Genomic DNA, 24,464 nt, shown 5'->3' with positions numbered 1-24,464 from the left:
TTTTCACAAGTTTTAAAAAAATAAACACCTAGATAAAAAATGGTTAATATGCTAAATGGAAGCTGCTGCTCCCAGAGACTAAACAATAAGCAATTAATTAGGTTGGCTATTCAACACCTATTATGTTGGAAAGCTCTGTCGATGTGTGAAGGGCACATGTTCCTTGACACAGAGTGAGAATTTTAAGAACAGAATATAGAAAACCAGGGAGACAGCCAGGCCCTTTAAGGACAGGAAGCTGCATTGGCAGGTAAAGAAGGGTACAGCAGAAAGAGCGATTCTGTTCTGGGCTGTAGGACAGGACACTGAGGGATTATTCAGTGTAAATTAAGTAAGATGACCCAATGAGTTTGGTGTATTCTTGCCTGTTCCATATTTTGTATTATTATGTGAGTTAATTGAACTGAACAACCCTGATCATATCTGTTGCTCCTGCATGTTTCATCAAGCTTCACCTCATCCAATGTTAGCTCAGTCTACTTTCAGAGATATTGGATGGTTAATCTGGCCTGGATCACAAGGGGATCCTACCAGTATATTCCTATCATCCAATCATACAAATAGGTGAGACAACTCCCATTAAAGGAAGGCACTCAGACTCCTTAAAAGATTGGCTGAAGCCATTGAACCCAAGAAAGTGTCTATGGCAGAACTGGATTCATAACAGTAGCCAAATTGGTGAATGAACCGTTGGTGGTTGGCTGAGAGCAAATAACCTCCTTGCCCCTTTTCAAATGGTGCCATGGAATCTACATGCAGGAGCTCATATGAAATTGGAGCAGAAGTAGGCCATTCGGCCCCTCGAGTCTGCTCCGCCATTCAATAAGATCATAACTGATCTGTTTGTGTTTCGAGTTCTACGTTCCCATCTACCCCCGATATCTTTGATTCCCTTGCCTAACAAGAATCTATCTACGTCTGCCTTAAAAATATTCTGTGACCCCTTTTCCACTGCCTTCTGAGGCAGAGAGCTCCAAAGTTGCACAACCCTCAGAGAGAAAAATTCTCCTAATTTCTGTCCTATAAGGCCGACCCCCCAACTTTAAAACAGTGCCCCCTAATCCCGGACTTACTCATATCCACCTTGTCAAGACCATTCAGGATCTTATATACTTCAATCAAGTCACCCCTCACTCTTCTAAACTCCAGTGGAAACAAGCCCAGCATGTCCAACCTATACTCATAAGACAGCCCACTCATTCCAGGTTTCGATCTAGTAAACCTCCTCTGAACCGCCTCCAACACATTTACATCCTTAAATAAGGAGACCAAAACTGCACACACTATTCGAGATGCAGACTCACCAATGCCCTGTATAACTGAAGCATAATATCCTTACTTGTATGTTCAATTTCTCTTGTAATAAAGGATAGCGTTCCATTAGCCTTCTTAATTACTTTGCTGTACCTGCATACTAACTTTTTGTGACTCATGTACGAGAACACCTAGATCCCTCCGTACCTTGGAATTCTGCAGTCATTCTCCGTTTAAGTAAAACTCTGCTTTTTTATTCTTCCTGCCAAAGTGAACAACTCCACATTTCCCACATTATACTCCATCTGCCAGATTTTTTCTACATCCGAATGCAAATTCCTTATGTCTTCTTCACAACATTTCTTTCTAACATCTCACCTGAAGGAGATGGCATCTCTGCTGATGCAGTTTTGTCCTGATGTTAGTCTGGAATATGTAAACGTGCAGGGGGTTGAGATGCAACATCTTCTGATTCGGATGCAAAGGTGATCCCAGTTAACTAACCCAAGCTGATACCTGTAGTCACTGCACAGCATAGTTCTTCCAGCCCCCACCCCCAATAACTGTCTCCAATTTCCTTCTCATCAAAGGCAATAAGCGTTGCTGTGGGTGTATTGGGGGTCAGGAGGGAGTTATCCTCCAGTTCCTTGCCAGTGCTTCATTGTTGAACTTGGGAGTTACACACAGCAAACTCCAACTCCGACCAATGGGTGACAACCAGGTTGTTGGGGGTGGAGGAATATGGGCCTGTCTATGCGCCATTGTCAGCTTCTTTAAATGCCTTGTAAATGTTGTCAACTTGTGGACTAGGCAATCTTCAGCAGCTTTGCCCATGGGCAGGGTGGAGTCTGGAGCTCAGCTGTAATGTTCAACTCCTAAGACTGTGTTGACTTTCTCCAAAACTAACAATCCGCCGACAAATCATGGAAATGTCGGAATAAGCGCTCATAATCAACAGGAAATCATACAAGTCAAAGTTTCACATTCCAAGGATTTCATTAGCTGTCATCTACAGAAAATCCCAAATATTCCTCTCTTTTTTCTTTTTATTTGAATTTCTCCCATTTCGCTTAGAGAATTATGTTTTCACACTGGCTTAACAGAGGATTTTGGTTTTGTGGACCAAAACCATGCAGACTGTTGGAATCTGTGCGTAGAAAGTTCCTTTAATAAAGTGGCTTGGGAGAGAGTGCCTGTAAAGACTCACCTTGTGAATTGAGAACCCCTTTGCTGACCCTGAGGCTGGGCCTGTGGAACAAACAAATAGACAACTGAAATGGAACAACTGCACCAACTCCAGCAACTTCAGATAGGTTTACATTGAGTGTTTCTAAGTTGTTTGAGTTGTAGTGAAGCGAAATCCCTATGCCAAATTCCTACATTCATTATTAAAACTAGACTCCTGGCTAGGGTCTTCTATTACATTTTTTAAAAGAAAAATTTAGGACCGCTAGGTCAGGAATGATGGCTGGTGGAATGCAGAGCAATGCATTGCCTAATTTTGCACCTACTAGGGTACTCAATTTTAGTTCCCAATCCCTTTGCTGCTCAGGTCTCATTTTTCTGATTACTACAAACTGCTAATGCTACTCTGATTGTAAGGCAGAATCCTGGTGCCACAGTTTGGGAAGTTGTTTTCACTGGATGGAGACTGTCCAGATTTACATTAATAGATCCAGGGAAGATTACTATGATCCTTGTGCTAATATTTGCAGTTTGTTGGACAAAAAAATGAAGTTGAAGCTATTCATATTGAACATCTCAGACAAAAATAATGATCACATTGAGCTACTACATTAAGCCACTCCAATTATTGTGTTAAGAGCATAATATATAGGAACAGGAGAAGGTCATTTGGCCCATCAGACCTCTTCACCATTCAATAAGATCATAGCTGATCTGACTATGGCCCTAACTCAACTTTCCTGCATGCCTACGTAACCCTTGACTTCCGTGTCGATCAAGAATCTGCCTAACTCAACACTGAGTGCATTCAATGACCCTGCCTCCGCTGTTCCCTGTGGAAGAGAATTCCAAAGACTAACAACCCTCCAAGAGAAGAAATTCGTCCTCATCTCTGTCTAGAATAAATAGGAGGCCCCTTATTTTTAAACTGTGCCCCCTAGTTCCAGATTACTCCAAGAAGGGAAACATCCTCTCAGCAATCACCCTGTCAAGCCCCCTCAGAATCTTTTATGTTTTAATAAGATCACCTCTCATTCTTCTAAGCTCCAATGGCTATAGGCCCAACCTGCTCAAACATTTCTTCATAAGACATCTCCTTGATCCCAAGAATCAGCCCAGTAAGCCTTCTCTGAACTGCTTTCAATACAAGTATATCCCTACCTAAGTAGGGAGACCAAAACTGTACACAGTACTCCAAGTGTGGCCTCAACAATACCTCGTACAGCTGTGGCAAGATTTCCCTACTTTTATACTCCATCCCCCAAGCAATAAAGGCCAACATTCCATTTGCCTTCCTAATTACATGCTATACCTGCACGCTAACTTTTTGTGATACATGTACAAGGACAACCAGATCCCTCTGTACTGCAGCGTTCTGCAGCCACTTTCCATTTAATAATATTCTGCTTTTCTATTCTTCCCGCCAAAGTGGACATCTCACATTTTCTAACATTATACTCCATCTGCCAAATTCTGCCCACTCACTTATCTATATCCCTTTGCAGACACTTTATATGTCCTCCTCATAACTTGCTTTCTTACTTATCTTTGTATTGTCAGCAAATTTGGCTACAATACAGTCTGTCCCTGCATCCAAGTCATTCATATAGATATTAAATAGTTGAGGCCGAAGTACTGATCCCTGTGGCACTCCACTAGTTACAGTTTGCCAACCTGAAAATTACCCATTCATCCTGACCCGCTGTTTCCTGTTGGTTTGCCAACCCTCTATCCATGCTGACATATCGCCCCGAACACCATGAGCTCTTACCTTGTGTAGTAACCTTTTTTGGCACCTTTTGAATGCCTTTTGGAAATCCAAATACACTAGACCTACTGGTTCCCCTTTATCCACCCTGCTTGTTACATCCTCAAAGAACTCCAATAAATTTGTCAAACACGATTTCCCTTTCACAAAATCATGTTGACTTCTGTCTGATGGTATTACAATTTTCTAAATATCCTGATACTACCTATTTGATAATGGATTCTAGCATTTTCCTGAAGACATATGTTAGACTAACTGGCCTACAGTTTCCTGCTTTCTGTCTCCCTCCTTTCTTGAATATTGGTGTTACATTTCCAATCTGTTGGGACTTTTCTTTAGTGATCCTGGTTGTTTTAATTTCATCCTTCCCTTTTGCCTCTTGATTTTAAGGTCTCTGAAGTGGCCCCACCACCTTCTCAAGGCATCCATGGATGGGCAATAAATGTAGTTTTGTCAAAAACAAAAAATAAAGTTATGTGAATACACAACACTTTTCTTTAGTGCTCTCTTTAGCAGGAGAGTTTTGAGAGGGATCCATTTGACCCAAGATTCCCTTTTGTGATTTTTAAATCATTGATCGCTTCAAATACCTGTGAGTAGGTTGTTGGTGTTGCATGGGCTGTTGCTATAGAGATTTGGGATGCTTCAGTCCTGATTGGTTCAGAGGACCTAGTGATTGCAGGCTTATCTAGCCTTTCATCCAGTTCATTATCTGTGTAAGCTCCACCTTCTGCGTCTGTGTCCTCATAATCACTGTTTGCTCTGCTCTCATCACAGCTCAGGTAATCCATGCTCATGCTGGTTGATCGGTTCAACAGTTCCAGGTCTTCAGTTCCTGTTTCTTCAGTCTGAAACATAAAGTACAGAGTAAGAAAAGGTTGCTTGGTACTTTAATCCTACTCCTTAGAGTGGCTTAGTTGGTAGTGCTTTCATCTCTGAGTACAAAAATCTTGGCTGACACTCCAGTGCAGTACCGAGGGAGTGCTGCACTGTTGAAGGAGCTGTCTTTCAGATGAGGTGTTAAACTGAGGCCCCATCTGCCTGATCACGTGGATGTAAAATAACCTGTGGCACTATTTTGAAGCAGAGCAGGGAGTTATCTCAGTGTTCTGGCCAATATTTATCCTTCAATCAATATTACACACACACAAAAACAAATTATCTGGTCATTAACGCATTGCTGTTTGTGGGAGCTTGCTGTGCACAAATTGCTGCTGTGTTTCCCACATTGCAACAGTGACCATAATTCAAAAAGTACTTCATTGTCTGTAAAGTGCTTTGAGATATCCAGTGGTTGTGAAAAGTGCTATATAAATGTAAGTCTTTCTGTGTTTTTCTTCCTACTCCACCTATTTAACTATTTCTACAGTCCAAATACTATTTGCCATATCACAGGCTCTACCCCATTCATTTAATCTCCTGAGGATAAGGTCTAAATAAATATTCATAGATTCCAACAGCAATAAACCAAAACTGCAGAATAATTTTTCATCCTCGTATCTCCATTATTCATCAACACACTGCTGCTCTGACAAGCAACATTTAATTACTACCCCAACGCCCCATCAACATGCCCCCCATCATCATTCTAAGGCATTACAGACTTTGTGTCAGAAAAAAGTTAAGAGTGCTCCTTAGGTCCGAAGAGTGATACAATAAAGTTTCTTTGATCGACTTACTACAAAATCATTTGAAAAAGATTCTCCATAAAGTACTTCCATTGTTGCAATGCCATTTGAGGGAAGAATCTTGCTCAGGACACCCAGTGATCAACTAACTCAGGACAGAACCTCAGACCTCCCTGGTGTTTTGGCTCAGTACAGCTTCAAGTGGTCTAGTTACTAACTGACTGGTCGAGGAAGCTAAAGATCAACATCTTAAACTACTTTCTCTACATGGATGACATTTGGAGATATTTTCTATGGAGTAAAATGACTAGAAGTTTCAAAGAGAGAAAATAAACACCTTTTCTTCAGGAAACCACACAGGCTGAGTCTGCTGCTCTTTGATTGTTGCTTTCAAAGCTTCAAACCACGCACTAGAACCAGAATTCAGATTTATTGTACCTGTGGATAAAATCCATAAAATTAAAGAATGCACTTATTCAAAAAGCTACTCAGAACACACAACGGTTCTATTTGGACTTATATTTGAACCAGCATGGGAACAAACTGGGAATTTTGACAAATGTAGAATGGCACAAGAGAGGCCATTCTGTGAGGTTCCATTGGTGGAGAGTGATGACTAAGTGCCAGAGTTGTGGCTGTAACACAACAGTCTAGAGTCTCACCCACACTCATTGCAAGTGAGGATGTCAACAGAAATTCACAAAATGATCCTTAATGTTTTAATTGAGAAACACAGTGTGATGCCTATACTACAGGACCCAACCAAGGCTGAAAAGAGAAACTTGAAAAACCAAGTAGCAATGATTAGTTTCTGCCTAGTAATTGTAGGAATAAAGGAAGACTGTTGTTGTATGTTCAGTGTTTTAGTACAGTTCCCTTGTGGAGAGAATTTAACAGATTGGAATCTGGCAACTGGAAGTGCTGGCCTCATTGCTACTATTCAGCTGGGCCCTCATACAGAGCTGCCAGCAATGCTGGGACCATGTGCAAAACCACAGGATAAAGAAGGTCCTTCTTTCCATTTTATCTCATCCCTCCAGAAAAACAACTGCCATTACAGCATCCAGCTGCTTCTTAAATGGGTGATCTGGCCTCGACACCAATCAGGACACCAACCTCTTCCAGTTGTTGATCACCCTTCTCGACATCAGTTCAAAAACTGCTCCTCCCAGTCCTCATTTCCTGCATGGCCTGGCATCCAGTTAGGTGTGTTTTTACACCTATATAAAGTCCTCCATGAGAGCTGTCTTCGAGGCTGCAGAGCCCCAGTTTAACTATTCATTCTTCATAGCTGATCCCTCTAACATTGTCTCTGGGGCTTCCATGACTCCTGATTGGAAGGGGCTGCAGACCAAGAAATGTAGCTCCCTGAAATATATGTCAACAACAGTGTTGGAATTCATTCCTTCCTTTCTCGAGTCAGAGACCAAGAACGGACTGAGATGCTTTAACTCTTCAATCCGCAACTAATCAGACTACCACAGGGCTCAATGCTGGCCCCAACCCTGTTCAACATGTATACAAATGACCTGCCAACAACCACATCCTGCAAATTCATCTACGCTGATGATATTTGTTGTGCCACCCCAGCTCCATCCTTCTGCACTTTGGACCAGATCCTTAAGGTAGACATTACAAAGTTGACGGACCACTGCAGCACATGGTGTCTCATGTTAAATCCCTCTAAAACCATATCCAGTGTATTCCATCTCCACAATGCCAGTGCCTAAAAAGAATTGCATATCCACCTGGATGGCCAGAGACTAAAGCATGATCCCAATCCAACATACTTGGGAGTGACTCTAGGTCGGACTCTGAAGAAATGTTCCAGGAACATTTGAAGAAAAGAGCATAAAGGGTGAAAACCAGAAACAGCCTACTAATCAAACTTGCTGGATCTACGTGGGGAACTGCTGTTACAACAATCCCGTTCTCAGCACTCGCCCTGTCATAATCCGCAGCAGAGAACAGTGCATATGTCTGGCAAAGGTCATCACGCACACACCTTGTTGACACTCAATTGAATGCAGCAATGTGCATCATAACAGGAGCTCTCTGCTCAACGCCCCTCTCCTGGCTTCCTGTCTGTGCAAACATCACTCCTCCACACATCCGCCGAAAACCCACAAGCTGGTTGAAACCATCCATGCTGCACCTCACTTACCACTCCATGATGATCTGTTCAACCCATGTCCTGCCTGCCTTCCACCTCAGTGCCCCATATGGAGTACCCTTTTTGAGCAATGTCTACCAGCAGACATCCTATGGATCAGGGAATGGGAAACATGGAAGTCACTAACAAGCTCCTTGTGACAAACCCCATCTGTCAAATGGCAGGCTTTGAATTACAATGGAGAACATGGTCCTTGCTAACAGGTTCAGGACAGGCCAGAGACCCTGTACAGCCAACCCCCACTACTGGGGCCTCAGTACAAACCTCTTATGCACTGTGGAGAGACACAAACAATGCTGCACAGCGCCCCCTCTACAGGCTAAATGGCGGACTAATCACATTAAACTCAGCAAATGAGGAGGCTATCGCTTGGCTTTGGGGATTTGCATTTGCTAAATTATGGTAATAATAGTAATAATAATATTGGAATAAATCAATTGTCAAGATATTATTCCTATTAACCATGCAGTGAATAAGTTCAATCACCACATTGTATGAAACATGGAAGTTAAGCTCCAGATCAAATGTAACCAGCTAGTTAACTTTTGATGTATCAAATAGATTTGAGCTATTTTTATTGAAAACATTCCAGGTATTTAAAAGCTGAGGCAACAAAATGTAATCATAAATCAATCAGTGTTAGGAGGAGGTTGAAAAATGATTACACCAAAGTATCTTGTGTACTTGAAGCTGAAGAGTTTACCTGTGAAGAGGTGAGACCAGTATTTCCTCAGCTTTACAGCCTGGTTGTAGAGACTCTTGGAGCTTTTCCTTGACTGAGGGTAGAGGTGCTGCCGCATGGCTTTTACTTCCTGTTTGTTCTCTGGATTGAAGAACACCACAATCGGATACCACTTGACGTAATTTAGCCGCTCTATGGCTGAAGGTGTGACATCAAGTAGTCCATGTTTGTTCTGAAAATTAAATTGAAATTACATTTCTCACACTGGGTCACTTAACAGAAAACAGCTCTTTGCTAGATTGGCCTCTTTAAATAATAATTATTTTTTTGCCCCTCTTCTTTCCTCAAGGCGCTGACTCTTGCTAGATTGCACTTCCACGTGCATTGGTTACCCATCAGTACCTTGCCAAAATGGCTGTACTGTAAGTGTGAGCTTAAATAATGAGCATGAGAAAGCTATTCGACCTCAGGGAGTATCACAGCCAAGACTGTCCCTACTGAGTTTGTTCCACCATTCAATAAGATCATGGCTGATCTATATCTGCACTCAATACATCCGCCTTGGTTCTGAATCCTTTAATACCCTTGCCTAACAAAAATCTATTAATTTCAATTTTTAAATTTCAATTTCCCCCAGTCTCGACAGTTTCATAGGGAGAGAGTTCCAGATTTCCATTACCCTTTGCATGAAAAACTGCTTTCTGACATCACGCCTGAACAGCCTAGTTCTAATTTTAAGGTTAGGCCCCCTTGTTATGGAGTCCTCCATGAGGGGCAGTATTTTCTCTCAATCTATGCTCATTGATGTCCACATTTGCGAATACTGAATTGGCTACTGTGTGGATTCTGCTCCTTTTCTAACCTCGGAGCATTGAGGCCAATTGTAATACCCCAACTGCTACCTGGATGGGGATTAACTAGCTAAGGCCAGAAATCAAACCTGGGGCTTTACTGGTCTATATTGCTGTGGTTGTGTATTAACCTAATGAGCTATTGATTGGGTTGCTGATTAAGAAACTCGAATAAATGATGATTAACTGTTACACAGTCAGCAGAGTTCACCTCACCTTTTGAGCAATAAGACGTACGGTTTCAAGTTTGATGACAGATGATGATCCCAATTCTTCAGAATTCCTCTGTACAGTTTCTAGAATGGACACATTGTAGGATTAGTGAGAGCTCAGTACATCCATCTTGATCACAATGCAACAATGAATGCCAATGGATTACCAGGTCATTCATCTCAAATGCTGTTGTAGGATTTTGTTGTGTGCAAAATATGATTGAAGGTGGTTTGGATGTAATCAATACATTAAACTTTGGCATGGTACAAAGTTCATGGAACATTAGATTCTCTTGGGAAGGAGTCATGCTTTTTTTTGCAAACTAAAGCACATTCTCCATGCACAAACTGTAGATGTTCACACTGAGGAATATCTGCATGTATAGTTATGTACAGGACAATAGTTTTCTGCAAAAAGATTTAGCGGGGCTGGAGGAATGGGACTAATAGTGGCATATGGCATTTAATCTAGACAAGTGCAATGTGATCCATGTAGGCAGGTTGAACACAAAATATGCTTACCATTTGGAGGGAACAATACAGAAATTAGTCAAGGGAAAATAGATCTATTCAAAAGATTAAAAAAGATAATCGATCTGAAATGTTAACTCTGTTTCTCTCGTCACAGGTAATGCCAGGCCTGCTTCCACCATTTTCCCTTTTTAGTTCAGGTTTCCAGCATCTGCAGTATTAGAAAAGGATCTAGATACTATTGTTCACAGATCACTCTAGGTTCACGACTAATGCAGAGAAGCCATGACCAAAGCAGGCAGGGTATTAGGCTGTATTCATAGAACCATTTTATATGTGTCAAAGCACACCATTCTCTCTTTGTGCAGGTCATTGGTTAGACCATACCTAGAGCAATTTGTTTAGTTTTGTTTCCCTCCCATGGTAGGTGACATAGAAGCTTTGGTAAAGGTTCAGAGGGAGGCATGTAAATAATTCGCATCTTAAAAACCTAAATTGCTCTGATAGGCTTAAAGATCAGTGTCGACTTAGAGGTGACCTGATAAAAGTGTATAAAATAATGAAAGGGCTGCATTGTGTACCCACAACGTAGATTATTTCAGTTTGACAGACTGGGGAGGAGCAGAGATTGTGTATTCAAACAATGTAAGGGTGAGAATAGGGTAGACGTTGGATGATTCTTCCTTTCCCAGACAGCAGTGTACCTTTGGAATAAGGATACATGGATACAGAAGAAAGCTGACTTGTGTTGTAGTAGAGATGACATCTTATAAAAGATACACAATTTACCAGTTACCATAAGCATGGCTAGTGTGATGTTCTGGATTTATTTTGATCGTCTGAGGGGTTTGGAGAGGAATTTTCCAGATTGTGTTTTCCTTTGTGGTCCTGGAGAGTTTTGTCTGTTTTGTTCCCTCTTGCAGGTGATTAGATGGCTACAGGTGAGAGGAAGCATCTGATCATTCTCCTGCAGGCATCAGGAATTTGAAGCAGGGTTAATGGACCTGCTCATCCTTTCCTACCTGCCATTTTCTATGTTTTAAGAGAGAATGAATTAAATGAAAATGAATGAATTTTCTATGAATTAAGAGAGATCAGGTCTCTTTTGGGTAGGGAATGCCTTTTGGTTGCAACCCTGATCCTTATTTTATTTCCAAACAGCCAACACTTGCTTCTAATTTCATGTTTTTCAGAATAATGAAAGGCTGAATGAACTGAAAGACACGAATGCAAGAATGCACCTGTTGCACTGAGCTGAAGATCTAAAACCAATCAATCCATTACAGACCAAAAGTACCTCTACTTCCAGGTAACTGAAAGTCACAGCAAGATGAATACTCACGGGCAAGCTCGAACTGGTCAGGCAGGTCGCTGGCCAGTCGCTGGGTGGCAATATCCGAAATTGGTCCCAGAATCACAACAGGCCTTTTATAACTGGCTGTAATAAAGACATTAAATTATTAAAGCAAAATCAATCCATTCTAGATTAATAAATGAATACATATTTTGTTTAGTAGACATAATATCCATTTAGAAATGGGAGTTCACATCAGGCAGTTTTGCTCCCACCAAGCCAGGGGCAAACTAGGGCCTCGTTAGTAGTAAATTCTCTGTCCTTCAGATGAAAGGTTAAACTGAGTTCCTTGCCACCTGTTCTAGTGGCTCAGGTCGATGTTTAAGATCTCATAGTGCTATTCAAAGAAGGGCAGAGAATGCTCCAAGCCCTGGCCAATTTTCCACCCTCATTCAACATCACCAAAAAACAAATTAACTGGTCATTCACCTCATGGTTGTTTGTACAAAATGGAGGTGATATTTGCCTAGAATAAGACCAGGAACTGCAGTGATGTAATTCATGATGTCCAAAGTGCAGTGGAACACTTCAGAGATGTAATCAGAAGTAAAGAACTTGCATTTTGCACAGTTATTTCCACACTTCAGGATATCCCAAAGTACTTCGCAACTCAATTGAATACTTTTAAAATTGCACTTATGTAATGCAGGAAAACATGGCAGCCAATTTATGCACAGCAAGGTCCTGCTAACAGCAGTAGGAGATATCATATGATAATCTGTGTTAGTGATGTTGGTTGAGTTGGCCAGGACACCTGGAGAAGTCCTTTTGTCTTCTTTGAATAGTGCCAGAGGATCTTTTGCATCCACCTGAGTGCAGGTGAGGTCTGTTAAACCATTCAAAGAAATAATCTCTGACAGTGTAGCACTCCATCAATATTGTACAGTACAATGTCAGCTTAGAGTATGAGTACAAATCACTGGAATAGGGCTTGAATGTACAATCTTCTGACTGACAGTTGCAAGTATTGCCATTGATGCAAGACTGATAAAGTGCTGGATTAATGCAAGTCTGTCTTTAAGAAAAACTCAATTGGTGAATCAGAAAATTCACTAACTGATATTAACCATTATAGTTAAGATAAACAACAGGCAAGATGTGAGTTCCACACCAGCACTTACAAGTTCCATAGTTTTGCCCCAAGCACAAATCCAAATTCCAATCGTTTACAAAAAATTGAAGGTTGAGAGCTGTACAAAACTATAAATGTAGCAGCAGAATGGACTGTGAGGGTTAAACTTGTCACAGATCTGAGACTGTCAGGGATTTGACGCTGTTCTATTCTCCCTCCCTGTCCATTGCTCTCCCTCTCCCTGTTTTTCTCTGTGTTTTGCAATTCTACTTAATTTCTCCCTTTTCTGCTCTCACAATATCTGTGTGTGTCCCTCTCACACACAAACACACACACACTTTTCCACCAGTCTTCATGAGGTCGCTGAAGCTGATGTAATCGCTGTGACTTAGACGTACCCGGGTTTATGGCTTCCCTTGAACTTGGTCACTTAAATGACAGAATCCACTACGTGTTTATTCTTGATACATGCCAAGTTACGCAAACAACTTTAATCTTGTTCCAACAACATTTTCTATTTTTTGTACCTTCTCTCAGAATGACCCTTTCATAGGGGGGAAATTTGCCCTGAATAGTCAAGGCTGAAAGGTCATCTCTGCTCTTTCTTAAGTTTTTCTTGGCACCTCGCAGGCCGCGCATTTTCCAGAACTCCGCCCGTGCTCCACTCGATGAACTGGATGAGGCTTTCTGAGTAATTTCAGCTTTGGCAATCTGCTCAGCTCTATGTGGAAATGAAAAACACAAAATGTGATGTTAGATTGTTGTACCCACAGTTAGCTTTCCTGTACGTTAAATTACCACAGCCCAACTCCATTGCACGAGGACATGGCTCTATAATGGGTACGGTAGTAATCCAGGAGCCTAATAATTGAGATGTCAATTAAAATTCCGCTAAGGTAGTTTGGGAATTTGAACTTGATTTTAAAAATCTGCAACCAGAAAAAGTGACCATGTTGTCAGGATTTAATGAAAACCCAAATGGTTCACTTATGCACCTTGGGGAACAAAACAGCCGTCCTTACCAGCTCGGGTCCATGTGTGACTCCAGTTCCACACTAAACGGGCTGATTCATAACTGACCTTCGAAATGACTTAGCAAGCCACTCAGTTCTATCAAACAACCATTTTCACTAAGAAGGGTCACCACCACTTTCTCAGGGCAATAAATGTTGAGTTTGCCAATGACGCCCACATCCCAAAAATGAATTTAAAAACTCCTTTACGAGGTTGGAAATGCTACAAAATTTTAAACTGAGTTTAATGCCATGCAATTTGCTTTTAAAGTCCAAATTTACACCTCTCCCTGACTCAACTGACTAAGTCAGCAAATATCTAAGGCCTACAGACCAAGAGGATCCCAGGTTGGATCTGTGGTTTCTGCTATTAGCTTATCTCAGCCAGTATAATGGTAGACATTATTAATATCCATGTCCTTGGGCTAGAAATAATCAGGGGTGGGATGTGGGGAAACGTCAGGGTGGGTACAGCTGAACTGGCCAAGGTCCTGCTACTAATCAGTGACCCAGGCTCATGTGCTTATGTTTTAGCCTCAGGTGGGGAAAGGATCATGCTCATCTGTGATGCTCTCACTCTCTTGGTTCACACATGGAAAATTGCCATCAAAAGAAAGTAGCAGATGGTGGCCTTTACCAATGCTTCCCTGCCACTGTAAAGACTTCAGAAGAAAATGAATGTGGGAAAGGGAAATTTTAAAATTAATTCGCTAAATATAAGGGTCCCTGTTTAAATTTCAGACTGGTCCTGAGTTTGTTGATCTCAAGCAAGGTGGTGGATAGGACCTTGAAGAGTCAGCACCTTGAAGAGCATAAGGGAGCAAGGTTTATTAATTTGATGCATCTGATAACATAATTTCATGAAAGCAATGACTTGACATTCCTGACCCAGATTGAAGTGAAACCACACTGGCTCCGCACCCTTTACCCTGTCTTCGTTACAGAGTCCCAGTCAGACCACAGACCTGTTCTTGCTTGGGATGGTGCCTTTGTCCTGCTCCTTGAAGTCTCGGCCAATTCGCACAGCGTACCATGCTCCCAGCTTCCCTTTGTACATGGTGTCGATGACTCGGAAAACCTCTCCTCTCCTGAAGCTTCGATCCTGTGTCCCTTCTACCTCATGGTCAAAGTGTGTTCGCACATAGAAAGAGTCCCCAACATTTGAGTTGATCATTTTCTTATAAACTGAAAAGAAAGAGACTTGTGTATCATTTTGTGTTTATAAATAGTGTAGTCAATGAAACTGGGCAAGAAAACAAGAACTGTGGTTTCCAATAATTTACATTCCTTAGTTTAGAAACAATAGGGAGTATAGAAACTAAAATAAATGTAAAGGCAGAAATCTGTTGCATTTATTTCTAAATATAAAAGCCTGTAGTTTAATGCCCGTTAGTCACACTTCACAGTGTCAAAAGCATTAAAAAAAAGTGAGAAAACTAATCATGCCCTGCTGCTTTTTGACCTTGAGCCTCTCCCAAGGCCATGATCTGGGGATTTATTGCTGGTGCCAAGTAACAGAAACTTTCCTCAGCAACCAACTCCACCTGAGCTTAGTCTGTCCTATTTAAATATTTACCACAGAGCAAATTTAATACGAGCTGTAGCACCGTGGAAACAAAACATCCCAACTGTGCTCCAATCTGTGAGCAATGTCATGAAGATCAGCTAAAGTCAGTAAAATAGAAAGAGCAAAGAAATTCTGGTGAAGGGTTGCACCCAAAGTGCAAAAGTGGCCTTCTCTTTCACACTGGTCAACCAATGTTTTTAGCTTTCCCTTTAGTACCCACCTGCTGTCCTTTTCTTTGAAGTAAAGACCAGCTTGTGACTATCTTCCTGGGGGAATATTGGGTGGAAAGTAGATCAGTTTTTTTTGGGGTGCAAAGTGCCTCAACTGTGACACATCTGGGGATGCAAGTTTGAAACTAAATCAACCCCTGCGGCAGATTTGCTCATCCAGACAGATGTGTAGGGCATTGATGATAATTGATCAACCTGCCCAGCTCAATAATTTAGGGATAGGCCTGTTACTTTGGGCTGGGAACCTTCCCAAACCAACTCCAGATAATCCTGCCACAAAGGCCCAAACTGGGCACAAGCTGCGTAGATTTAGCTGGTTAAACTCCAGCATATCTCTGTACATGCTTGGTACCAATACCAATCTACACCTTAAATTCTCTAGTCTGGTTTGTTGGGTGTGTCTCTGTGGAAAGAGTATGCACTCTGCATTAAATATAAATCCTGCAGAGGTAGATTTCTCAGCACTTTGATTTTGAAGCATTTAAACATGGTGATGGGCTGCCACATGTGTTAGGCACCCAGCTGATCAAAAATAACCATGGAATTGAGTCTGTAAAAGGTGTATTACAGTTACTATACCAGCACAGTTAGTTAGTCTCAGCTGAAGCAACATTTAGGGAGCTCCATTTCCTTCGGATAAGAAGGGGAAAATCAGTCCAACTTCTTACTCCTGATTATTATCCACTAACTTTGGCAATGGAGGTGCTACAACTGCTCACGGACATTGAGTAAGAACAGGTTCAGCCTCCGCTGTTAATGCCTTCGTTGGTCAAATGAAATTCCTGGGCGAGCTCACATATGATGAATGGCCACTCTGGTGAGGCACTGGAAGGACTCTGAGAATTTGGAGTTAGGCCCCAGCGAGAATCAGCCTTCAGGAGAGGATGGGAGAATTATTTGCCAAAAAGCATGAAAAAAACATAATTATGTAAAATAAGCAAAAGGTAGGAATTTACACATCAGGTTATACTCACTGTCCTCCTTCCTCTGGGCTTTAATTTCCACCTGCTCTCCTTTCGGTATATCTAACATGAGCAGCACTGCCTCTTCGCGGGTGAGGTTTTGGAAGTTGACATTGTTCACCTGCACTCAGTCAAAAAAAAAAATTGAACAGCTGAGCTTTGCAATGAAAACTCAAATTTTCAACTTTGTTCTTTAATTGTAGAGCACCGGGTCTACAGGACCATTCCTCATGGGTGATCCTCAATAGCAATTGTCCACAGGATACTGGACTGCAGATGAAATCGCAGCCAAATCCAATTCTGTCTTCACCTGATATCTATTCATGTGCTTCCAATAGGAATTGCTGGATAATGATTAGCAGTGGCGTCATCACAAGGTCAAGTGTCGCACCTCTATTGCCAAACTCAGCCAAAGATGAGACCTTTCCAGTCTGTATAAATCAGTATTGTATGGTGCAGTTATCTATGAGCCATGGGGAGTGCTTTAATTTCACACATGCTGTTGCTGTTTCTGTACGATCACAAATCAAATTGTACAAACAGCCTCTCTTACGTTCAGGGTCTCAGTTGAGTACACACACACATGAGCATCTGCCTCTCTGGGCTTGGGCATGTCTTTCATCACATTAAAGGTCAACCTCATTGCACACATCTTAGTCAGAGGCCTGGCTCTCTAGCACTGGTGCAGAACAATAAAATGTTCCAGCACAACAATTAGCCCATTAACTGTGCTCATGATTTCTTCCCCCTCCCATGAGCAAACAAGTTTAATCCCACTTACCTAATCTTTCATCATACCCTTTAATATTTCTCTTTTCCAAGCAAATACCTAATTCCCTTTTAAGTGAATATGTTTCCTTCTTCAACAACAAGTGGTTTAGGATTCCATATTCTAACCGATTAATGGGATCCAATCTAATCCCATCTTCTATCACTTTCCTGAATCCTTTTCTTTTCTTCCTTTTCAAATACGTATGCCATTCTCTATTAAATTGTGCTTTAGTCTCTTCCACAGAGCATGCTGATTTTGAGCCCCTTGTTTAGAGTTGACTCTGCCCTTGCCTCAATACCTCCAGATGAATGCATTTCAGTGCCTATGTATTGTGGTAATGGAAGCTGTGGGTGGATCTGAGGTTTGTCAAATGTGGACCCCTGAGACCTTTGCCCATATAAATTCTTCACATTGATGAGCCAAACATTCACACAACAAAAAAAATCCATGAAGGTCATGACAAGACAGTAACAATTTGAGGTTTTGGGATGTCAATAACAACAATTTTGAATTGAGCATTCAGTTACCTGCAGAATTTGGTCTCCTTTCTGGATTCCCTGTCTGGCTGCAGGACTATCATCTAGAACTCGGGATACAAATATTCCAACATCATTGCCTCCAGCCAGCTGCAGCCCAACATTGGCATCCTTGACAAACCTCGCAACTTTCATGTCTGGACTGTAGCTAAATATTGAAATATAGGATAACCGGTTAGTGAGCACAATTGGAGGGGGCCTAAATTGGATAGGGCCGAAAATTAGCAGGGGGATTGCGATGCGCTTATCTCATTAATGGGATACAGGCAGCACAGTGATTTCATGCTGTTTGCTCATTACAGTGATTGATGCATGGAGCCAGCGATAACTGCACTTGGTCATTGGCTGCATGCAATAGCTTGCCAGCACAACTTAAAGCTAACCTGTACTGCAGAAAGCTAGCTTGCACCTCTTAAAGGGAAGGTGCATGCTGAAGGTGCTGTGCAACAAGGAGAAATAGCTGAACATTGGGTAGAGATTCATATGTCTTCTGACCTGTAGGAGACCTCAGTTTACTTTATGCCTGCCATTATATTAACAGCTTTTATTTTTAACACATCAACAGGTTTGCTCCTGAATTTACACAAAGAAAAGCCATATGTTTATCTCGCCTCTCCCAACAGTCCCATCGGCCCTGGTCACCCTCTGGTATCTTGTGCAAGTGGCCTTTCTTCATGACCTAGGCAACAACCAGCAGCAAGAGTGCAACAGGGTACTGGATGCCCTTGGAACTGTATCTCAAGCATTGAACAGTACCTTGAGGAGAGGAGGGAAGGAATTAACAGGTGGATGAATTAAGCTCCATTGTTCTCATCAAACCTGTAATTTCCTGGGCTAAATTGGTAAATCAACATGCAGTAGTGTACATCTTGCATACTACTCCTAGTTCATTTGGTCTCATTGTTTGTTGGTACTTACCCAACATTATATTCATCCTGTGGCCTTGTCTTTGAAGTCTTTACAGGAGCAGCATATATTGGCTCTTCAACAACTGCATTTGGAAAAGTGAGGACAAAGATTTTGAATGAGAAACAGTCATTAAGTAGTGAACAAAAGAAAGATCTTCACTACACCTTATAATCCAGTTCCTCGCTATACCATACAACTCAGCACACTTCATCGAAAAAAACAAGCTTCTCTATTATTAGAGGTCAGTAACTGGTGAGTACGTCTGGATTCTCATATTCTTCAATTAAAGCTGAATTTGGGCTTTGGGGGGAAAAATTAGCCAGGATTCCAAGTCCTGATTCCTTTCCGGCTACTTCTGCTGGGAAGTGTGGAGGTCCAGCGAGACTAAATTGGGTTTCATTTTGTTGCTCCACCTCTAGGGTTCGAATAGCTTGATAACTCTAGCTCTCTAGGCTCACACATGAAGGACGGTCACTTAGCTGAGACAACAAAGGGCAGCTATGGAACATTGTAACTTAGCAAAGAGGCAATGCCTTCAATTGAGATGGGAAAATTGGAATGAAATGAATGTTGTCTTTACGTATATTTGAAGGAGATGGGTTCCAAGATACGTGTGGCTGCTGGAACTGAGGAATTTTCTTCCTTTGCATTATGGATTGAGAGTCATTATTTCTGGCAGTGATATATATAGCCTGCTTGATTGGCACCCCATCACCACCATCTGCAAGTTCCCCTTCAAGCTACACACCATCCTGACTTGAAAATGCATCACCGTTCCTTCACTGTCACTGGGTCAAAATCCTGGCAATCCCTCCCTAACAGCACTACACCACATGGACTGTAGCGGTTCAAGAAGGTGGCTCACCACCACGATCCCAAGGGCAAATAGGGATGGGCAACGGAAGTGCTGCCCTAGCCAACGACAGCCATATCTCGTGTATGAATAAAAAAAATATAAACATAGAACTTAACACAAAGGAGTAGTCCACTCGGTCACACCAGTTCATGTCAATGTTTATACCTCACACAAGCGAACAGTTCAATCACATTTACACACCATGTTTGCAAATCCCTTCAATCACCCGTCTGATCTACACTTGAATGTTGATAAAGTCTCTGCCTCAACCACTAACTCTGGAAATGAATTTCTCATCTTCACAATTCTCTGTGTGAAGGGGTTTCTTTTGCCCTCTGTTCAAAATCTCTTACGTTTAATCCTCAATCTTTTGCCCCTTGCTCTTGACCTCTCAACAACTAGTAGTGATGGAATAAATAGTAGCAGGCTCCATTGGAGCCAATATTAGAGTTGCTGACTCTGGAGACAGTTTATGGAAACTATGGGCTCCATTTTCCCAGCTGCGGTGAGCTTTCAGGTGGCTGGGAGCAGGTAAATAGCACACAGCTGCATTGCAATAGATCCCGACCAGCTTAATGAAGGCTTGTGGTAGGCTGGGATACCATGAAACAGGAGATTGAATTCAATGGAGGAGGTACTGTGTTGATAAACAGCCACAACTGCAGCCGTGCCCATTACTGTGGGGGGCTTTGCCATTCCTGTTTGAAGGTGCTAACCTTTTTGGACTTGCTTATATCCCCCATTTGTGGCCGGCAACTGGGAATGAAGGTATCCTCAAGCTTCGCTCAGTCTTCAGCAGCACCCATGTCGCTGCTGGAGTTGCTGATCTTTCAATATTGGAGGGACTCCTGTTGATCCTCTTGATTTGGGAGTCGCCTGCCATCCGTAATTGGAGGCAAAAAATTAGGAAACCACCTCTGGGAAAATATTTCCGCCCGTCGGGCTCTCGGCCAATACAGGCACGGGACACCCATCTGGCCCCGACGCTGAGGTCCCAAAGCCTGCAGGAAAATTACGCTGTATGCCTTTCAGTCAGTCTCGGAGTTAGCGGCACCACCTAATTTAGTGTACAGCACTGGACCCAGGCCACAGTTTCTGTGATCAGCAGAGCTGTCAGGTTATTAATGTATTAAAACTCATTCACAAACAATCACTTGCTATGTGCTATGAAGGATGATTGTTAAGATCAATCAGTTAGCACCAAAATAGCTAAGCTAGGTTCCAACCTTAGCTTCTGTACGAAGAACTGACTAGTTACCCACAGGCACTCACCATAAGGGGATTTGGAGGCTGTAGGTCTGACATCCATCTCTGACACTGGCTTTGTGTTTGGCTTTAAGCTGGAAAAGAGGGAGAAATATGCTGGTCAGCATCAACTCAGTCCTGAACATAAGCAAAACAGAAGGATTGGGTTTTGGCACCAATTGCACACAGGACAGCCATCACAATGTGTGGAAATTAACACTGATCATGTGCATATACAATGAACTCCCTTAGTTCACTGTTTTAATAGAGAAGTTAATCCATTTTAAATGGGTTAATGTCTTAGGCATTGGAGCAAAGAAACTATGTTAAAGGTTTTCACCAGCTTTGTTGCTGCTCTCTATCAACCAGTCTGGGTTTCAAAAGCTAAATCCTTAACCAACAGGTTCTGGGGCACAATACCAAATGGACATTGGACTCTTAAACTCTGATTTCTCAATAAAGTTGTAGCAGCCATGGTGCCAGTATTGGAAAGGAATATAACTAGAAGTGGAAAATACCGATCCCAATGCTCGATAAAGCGGCCTCCACATCAATGTTGTGCTTTATAAAGTGGCCTCTATATTCCATTGCTGTGCTCTGTAAAACATCTACCTTCCATTGCTCTTCATTGTATTGTTAGGATCCACCACATAACGTTTTGACTGATTCTCGCTTGGTGAATCTGTCCTTTTGGGCTCAGGGTCTGAAAAATCTATACAGAAAAATACAGATAATCAGAACAATTCACAAAATAAAACTTTATTCTCCATCTCTTTTGGAAAAAGGTCACATTTTTGTCTCCTTTGACAAGAGTCATCACACGACAGGATATGGGACAGGCAATGTGGCTTTTAACTGGATGATCTAGAAGTTTCTAAAAAGAAAGTTGGATATCAAAAGTCTGATTTTGTCGTTTACCTTCTTAGAGCTCTGTCTTGTGGAGGAGTTAATGGCAGCCAAGCAAATATTAGAACTCAAAACCTGGATTTCACAGCACCCCCACCGTCCACCAACATCTAGTTCTGCCCTTGTCCAGTTCCCAGATGGTGACACTTGATTTTTTAAAAATGAAAAGATATCACATTGGAAATGACTTTCTGTGATATTAGCATATGATTATAGGACATTCCTCTGCGAGTTGTTTGAGTGGAGGTGTTGGTCCATTGATTTTAGATGGGTCCTACACACATATTAACTACCTGCATGCTAATATTGGCAATGTAATTTCTAGGCATTAGTATAGTTTGTAATAGGACCTAATTAAAAGAAGTAAAATGAAAACAAGAGAACGCAGAGATAATGCAGGAATTGGAGGGCAGAGTGAGCAGAATGTAAAAGGTTCTCCAGAGAAGTGGGACTAGCTAAATTGCTTTTACAGGGAGCCAGTGAGGACTCGATGGACCGAATGGCTTCCTCTGTGCTGCAATCAGTCTGATTCTGTGATTCTATAACTTGGTTGGAAAATCAGCAGAAATGTTGGAGACGTGGAGACATGTATTTTGTTTTTCACCAGTTTCCACCAATCATCCAGCAAAGTTACAGTGGGAGATTGGGGAAACCCCATGGAAATTCTATCACAGTCTTTATCTTGGCTGTATATTAGAGTAGACTTATTACTGTAACATTAGTGTGTGTTTCAGTGCCACAGTGTGTGAAGTGGGAACTTAACAAAATGGGAACAGAATTTTCTCTGGACCTGCTGGCAGTTTAAGGATTAAAATGAGAATACGTTATAATAATAGCATGTTTGTGGTTTGGTCACTTACATTCCAGGCTGTTTTCATCACTGTCCACCAGTTCTGGAACATTGATCAGAAACTGTTCATTATCCCGAAGGACCACCAACCTCAGCTCCCCCTCTGACTTCTCAATTAGTGTCCTTGTATCTTCCAGTGATATATTCTCAGTCACTATACCATTAATCTAAACAAACAGAGAAAATGGTCCATCACTGTAACCTCTTATAACACTTGTCCATTAGGAACATGAAGATACTTAGAATAGGCCACCAGGCCCAATGAGTCTGTCCCTATTTGGATTGATCTTAACGCAACCTACTGGCTGTCTCACATAGTCCTCAATCCCTTCTCTCTCCAGGATGGCATTCAATTTCCTCTTCACCCCGCTGATACCTTCCACTTGAATTGCTTTCCCTGCTAATTAATTCCCAAAATGCACCCCCTCAAAACTCGTCCTCATTTTGCATTTATGGTATTTAAGCCTGTTGCCTGCCTTTTATTTGTTAGTGTCCTGGTAAGATGAGGACAGATACAAATAGGTTCTATAACCAATCACATTAATGGATTGGAGACATTGGGCAATCATTAAATTAAGTTATTAAGGGTTTGACTCTTTTAATCCACCATCCACCAGCAACCTTTGCCCTTAACATTGGCTGCAGTGGGTAATTTATTCCTGGGAAATCCATGGGGGTTTTAAGCTAAAGGGGGAATTGGGGAATTGAAACCGTCAGACAATGGCTCTAGAGGATTGATCACACACTTCTAGTGGGGGCCAATGCTCTCAGGGAGCACAGGTCAAGGAGTTCATGTGATAGTGTTGTCGTTCTGTCTTCAACCCATTCTTCCCAGGATTCCGAGATCCAAGCTCTTTGTGAGTACTGCTTTCCACTGATAAAGTGGTGTCACTGAATCACTCCTTTGATGGGCTGGGTCCCCTTCTGGAGATCTGCAGATACAGTCTATTATCTTCATTAATTAATAACTCTATGAGTCTTGAAAATGGATATTTTACCTTTAGAATGATGTCTCCCTCCTTTAAGACTCCTTCCTTTGAAGCAAGGCCACCCGATGACATGTGTTTAATGAAAATTTGACTCCCCAATCTCAAGCCATATTCTGTGTGAGAAAACGGTGCACAGAAATAGTTAGGCATCCATCTGTTGAACTGTTCAGAAAAGCTGATAACCCACAAGTATCGAGAAGACTTCAATCTCATGTCCCAGCACTTATGTTTTAAAAAAGGACACATGCAGCCCAATTATTCTTTGAGGGGAGTTTATTAAAAGCAAAACGATAGTCCAGCAACATAAATGTGTGACTGCACTCTGCACCTTGCTGAGCAAAGCCCACTCGGCTGTAAATTTCTGCAATATTCAAACCTTACAAGCATTAGGGACAAGGTGTGTGATACCTTCTTAAAGAGGCAAGGGAAGGCTAGAATCCTTAATGAGCACTCTATTTCGGTGTTTACTAAGGAAGAGAACGCTGACAAAGCATTGGTAGAAGTGGGGATGGTAGAGGTAATGGTTGGGGTGAAAACTGATGGGAAGGATGTACTTGAAAGGCCGACTATGCTTAGAGTGGATAAGTCGCCTAGCCCAGGTGGCTTGCATCCCAGGTACTAAAAAAAGTGAGAGTGAATATAGCGGGCACATGTACATTCTACATTTTGCTTGTATTACGTCTCATAGAGCAAAATAGACAAAAAAGGGAAAGAGAGAGAGAAAAGGAAGGAAAGGAGAAAGAAAGAAAAACAGGAAAGGAAAAGGCGGATGGCAGGAAGAAAAGAAAAATGAATGAACTCAGTGAAGGCAGAGACCAAAGAGGCAGCCCAGGTCATTTTAAGAACGAACAACACTAAAGTGACTTATAGGCTATTTTACATTACATGGTGCGTATTGATCCAAAAGACAACGGCCTAGAATTTCCACAAAATGAACTCCGTCACTTACAACTTAAATTTGCAAAGGCAATTGCATGCA

The 24,464-nt window shown here is 41.8% G+C and overlaps 1 protein-coding gene across 3 annotated transcripts in view; it reads right to left on the bottom strand.

Annotated features, from left to right (window-relative positions):
• Positions 1–24,464, bottom strand: part of LOC144688796 (tight junction protein ZO-3-like) — a 62,586-nt gene that overhangs the window by 976 nt on the left and 37,146 nt on the right. For 2 of the 3 annotated variants that reach the window (XM_078555745.1, XM_078555747.1), the window contains 15 exons: positions 23,495–23,598; positions 22,507–22,663; positions 21,353–21,452; positions 20,768–20,835; positions 18,649–18,721; positions 17,722–17,878; positions 16,435–16,543; positions 14,629–14,848; positions 13,178–13,371; positions 11,567–11,662; positions 9,758–9,837; positions 8,712–8,922; positions 6,173–6,273; positions 4,798–5,055; positions 2,462–2,502 (listed from right to left, as the gene is read on the bottom strand). In XM_078555745.1, the coding sequence (XP_078411871.1) occupies positions 2,462–2,502; positions 4,798–5,055; positions 6,173–6,273; positions 8,712–8,922; positions 9,758–9,837; positions 11,567–11,662; positions 13,178–13,371; positions 14,629–14,848; positions 16,435–16,543; positions 17,722–17,878; positions 18,649–18,721; positions 20,768–20,835; positions 21,353–21,452; positions 22,507–22,663; positions 23,495–23,598 (1,969 nt within the window). The remainder of the gene's footprint in view (positions 1–2,461; positions 2,503–4,797; positions 5,056–6,172; positions 6,274–8,711; positions 8,923–9,757; positions 9,838–11,566; positions 11,663–13,177; positions 13,372–14,628; positions 14,849–16,434; positions 16,544–17,721; positions 17,879–18,648; positions 18,722–20,767; positions 20,836–21,352; positions 21,453–22,506; positions 22,664–23,494; positions 23,599–24,464) is intronic. The other variant, XM_078555746.1, reaches the window with a different exon arrangement.

The sequence above is a fragment of the Cetorhinus maximus genome, chromosome 13, assembly GCF_964194155.1.
Source record: "Cetorhinus maximus chromosome 13, sCetMax3.hap1.1, whole genome shotgun sequence".
In the NCBI taxonomy this organism is placed as follows: Eukaryota; Metazoa; Chordata; class Chondrichthyes; order Lamniformes; family Cetorhinidae; genus Cetorhinus; species Cetorhinus maximus.
The sequence above is the reverse complement of the archived record's forward strand: the minus strand, read 5'-3'. Positions and strand labels throughout refer to the sequence as shown.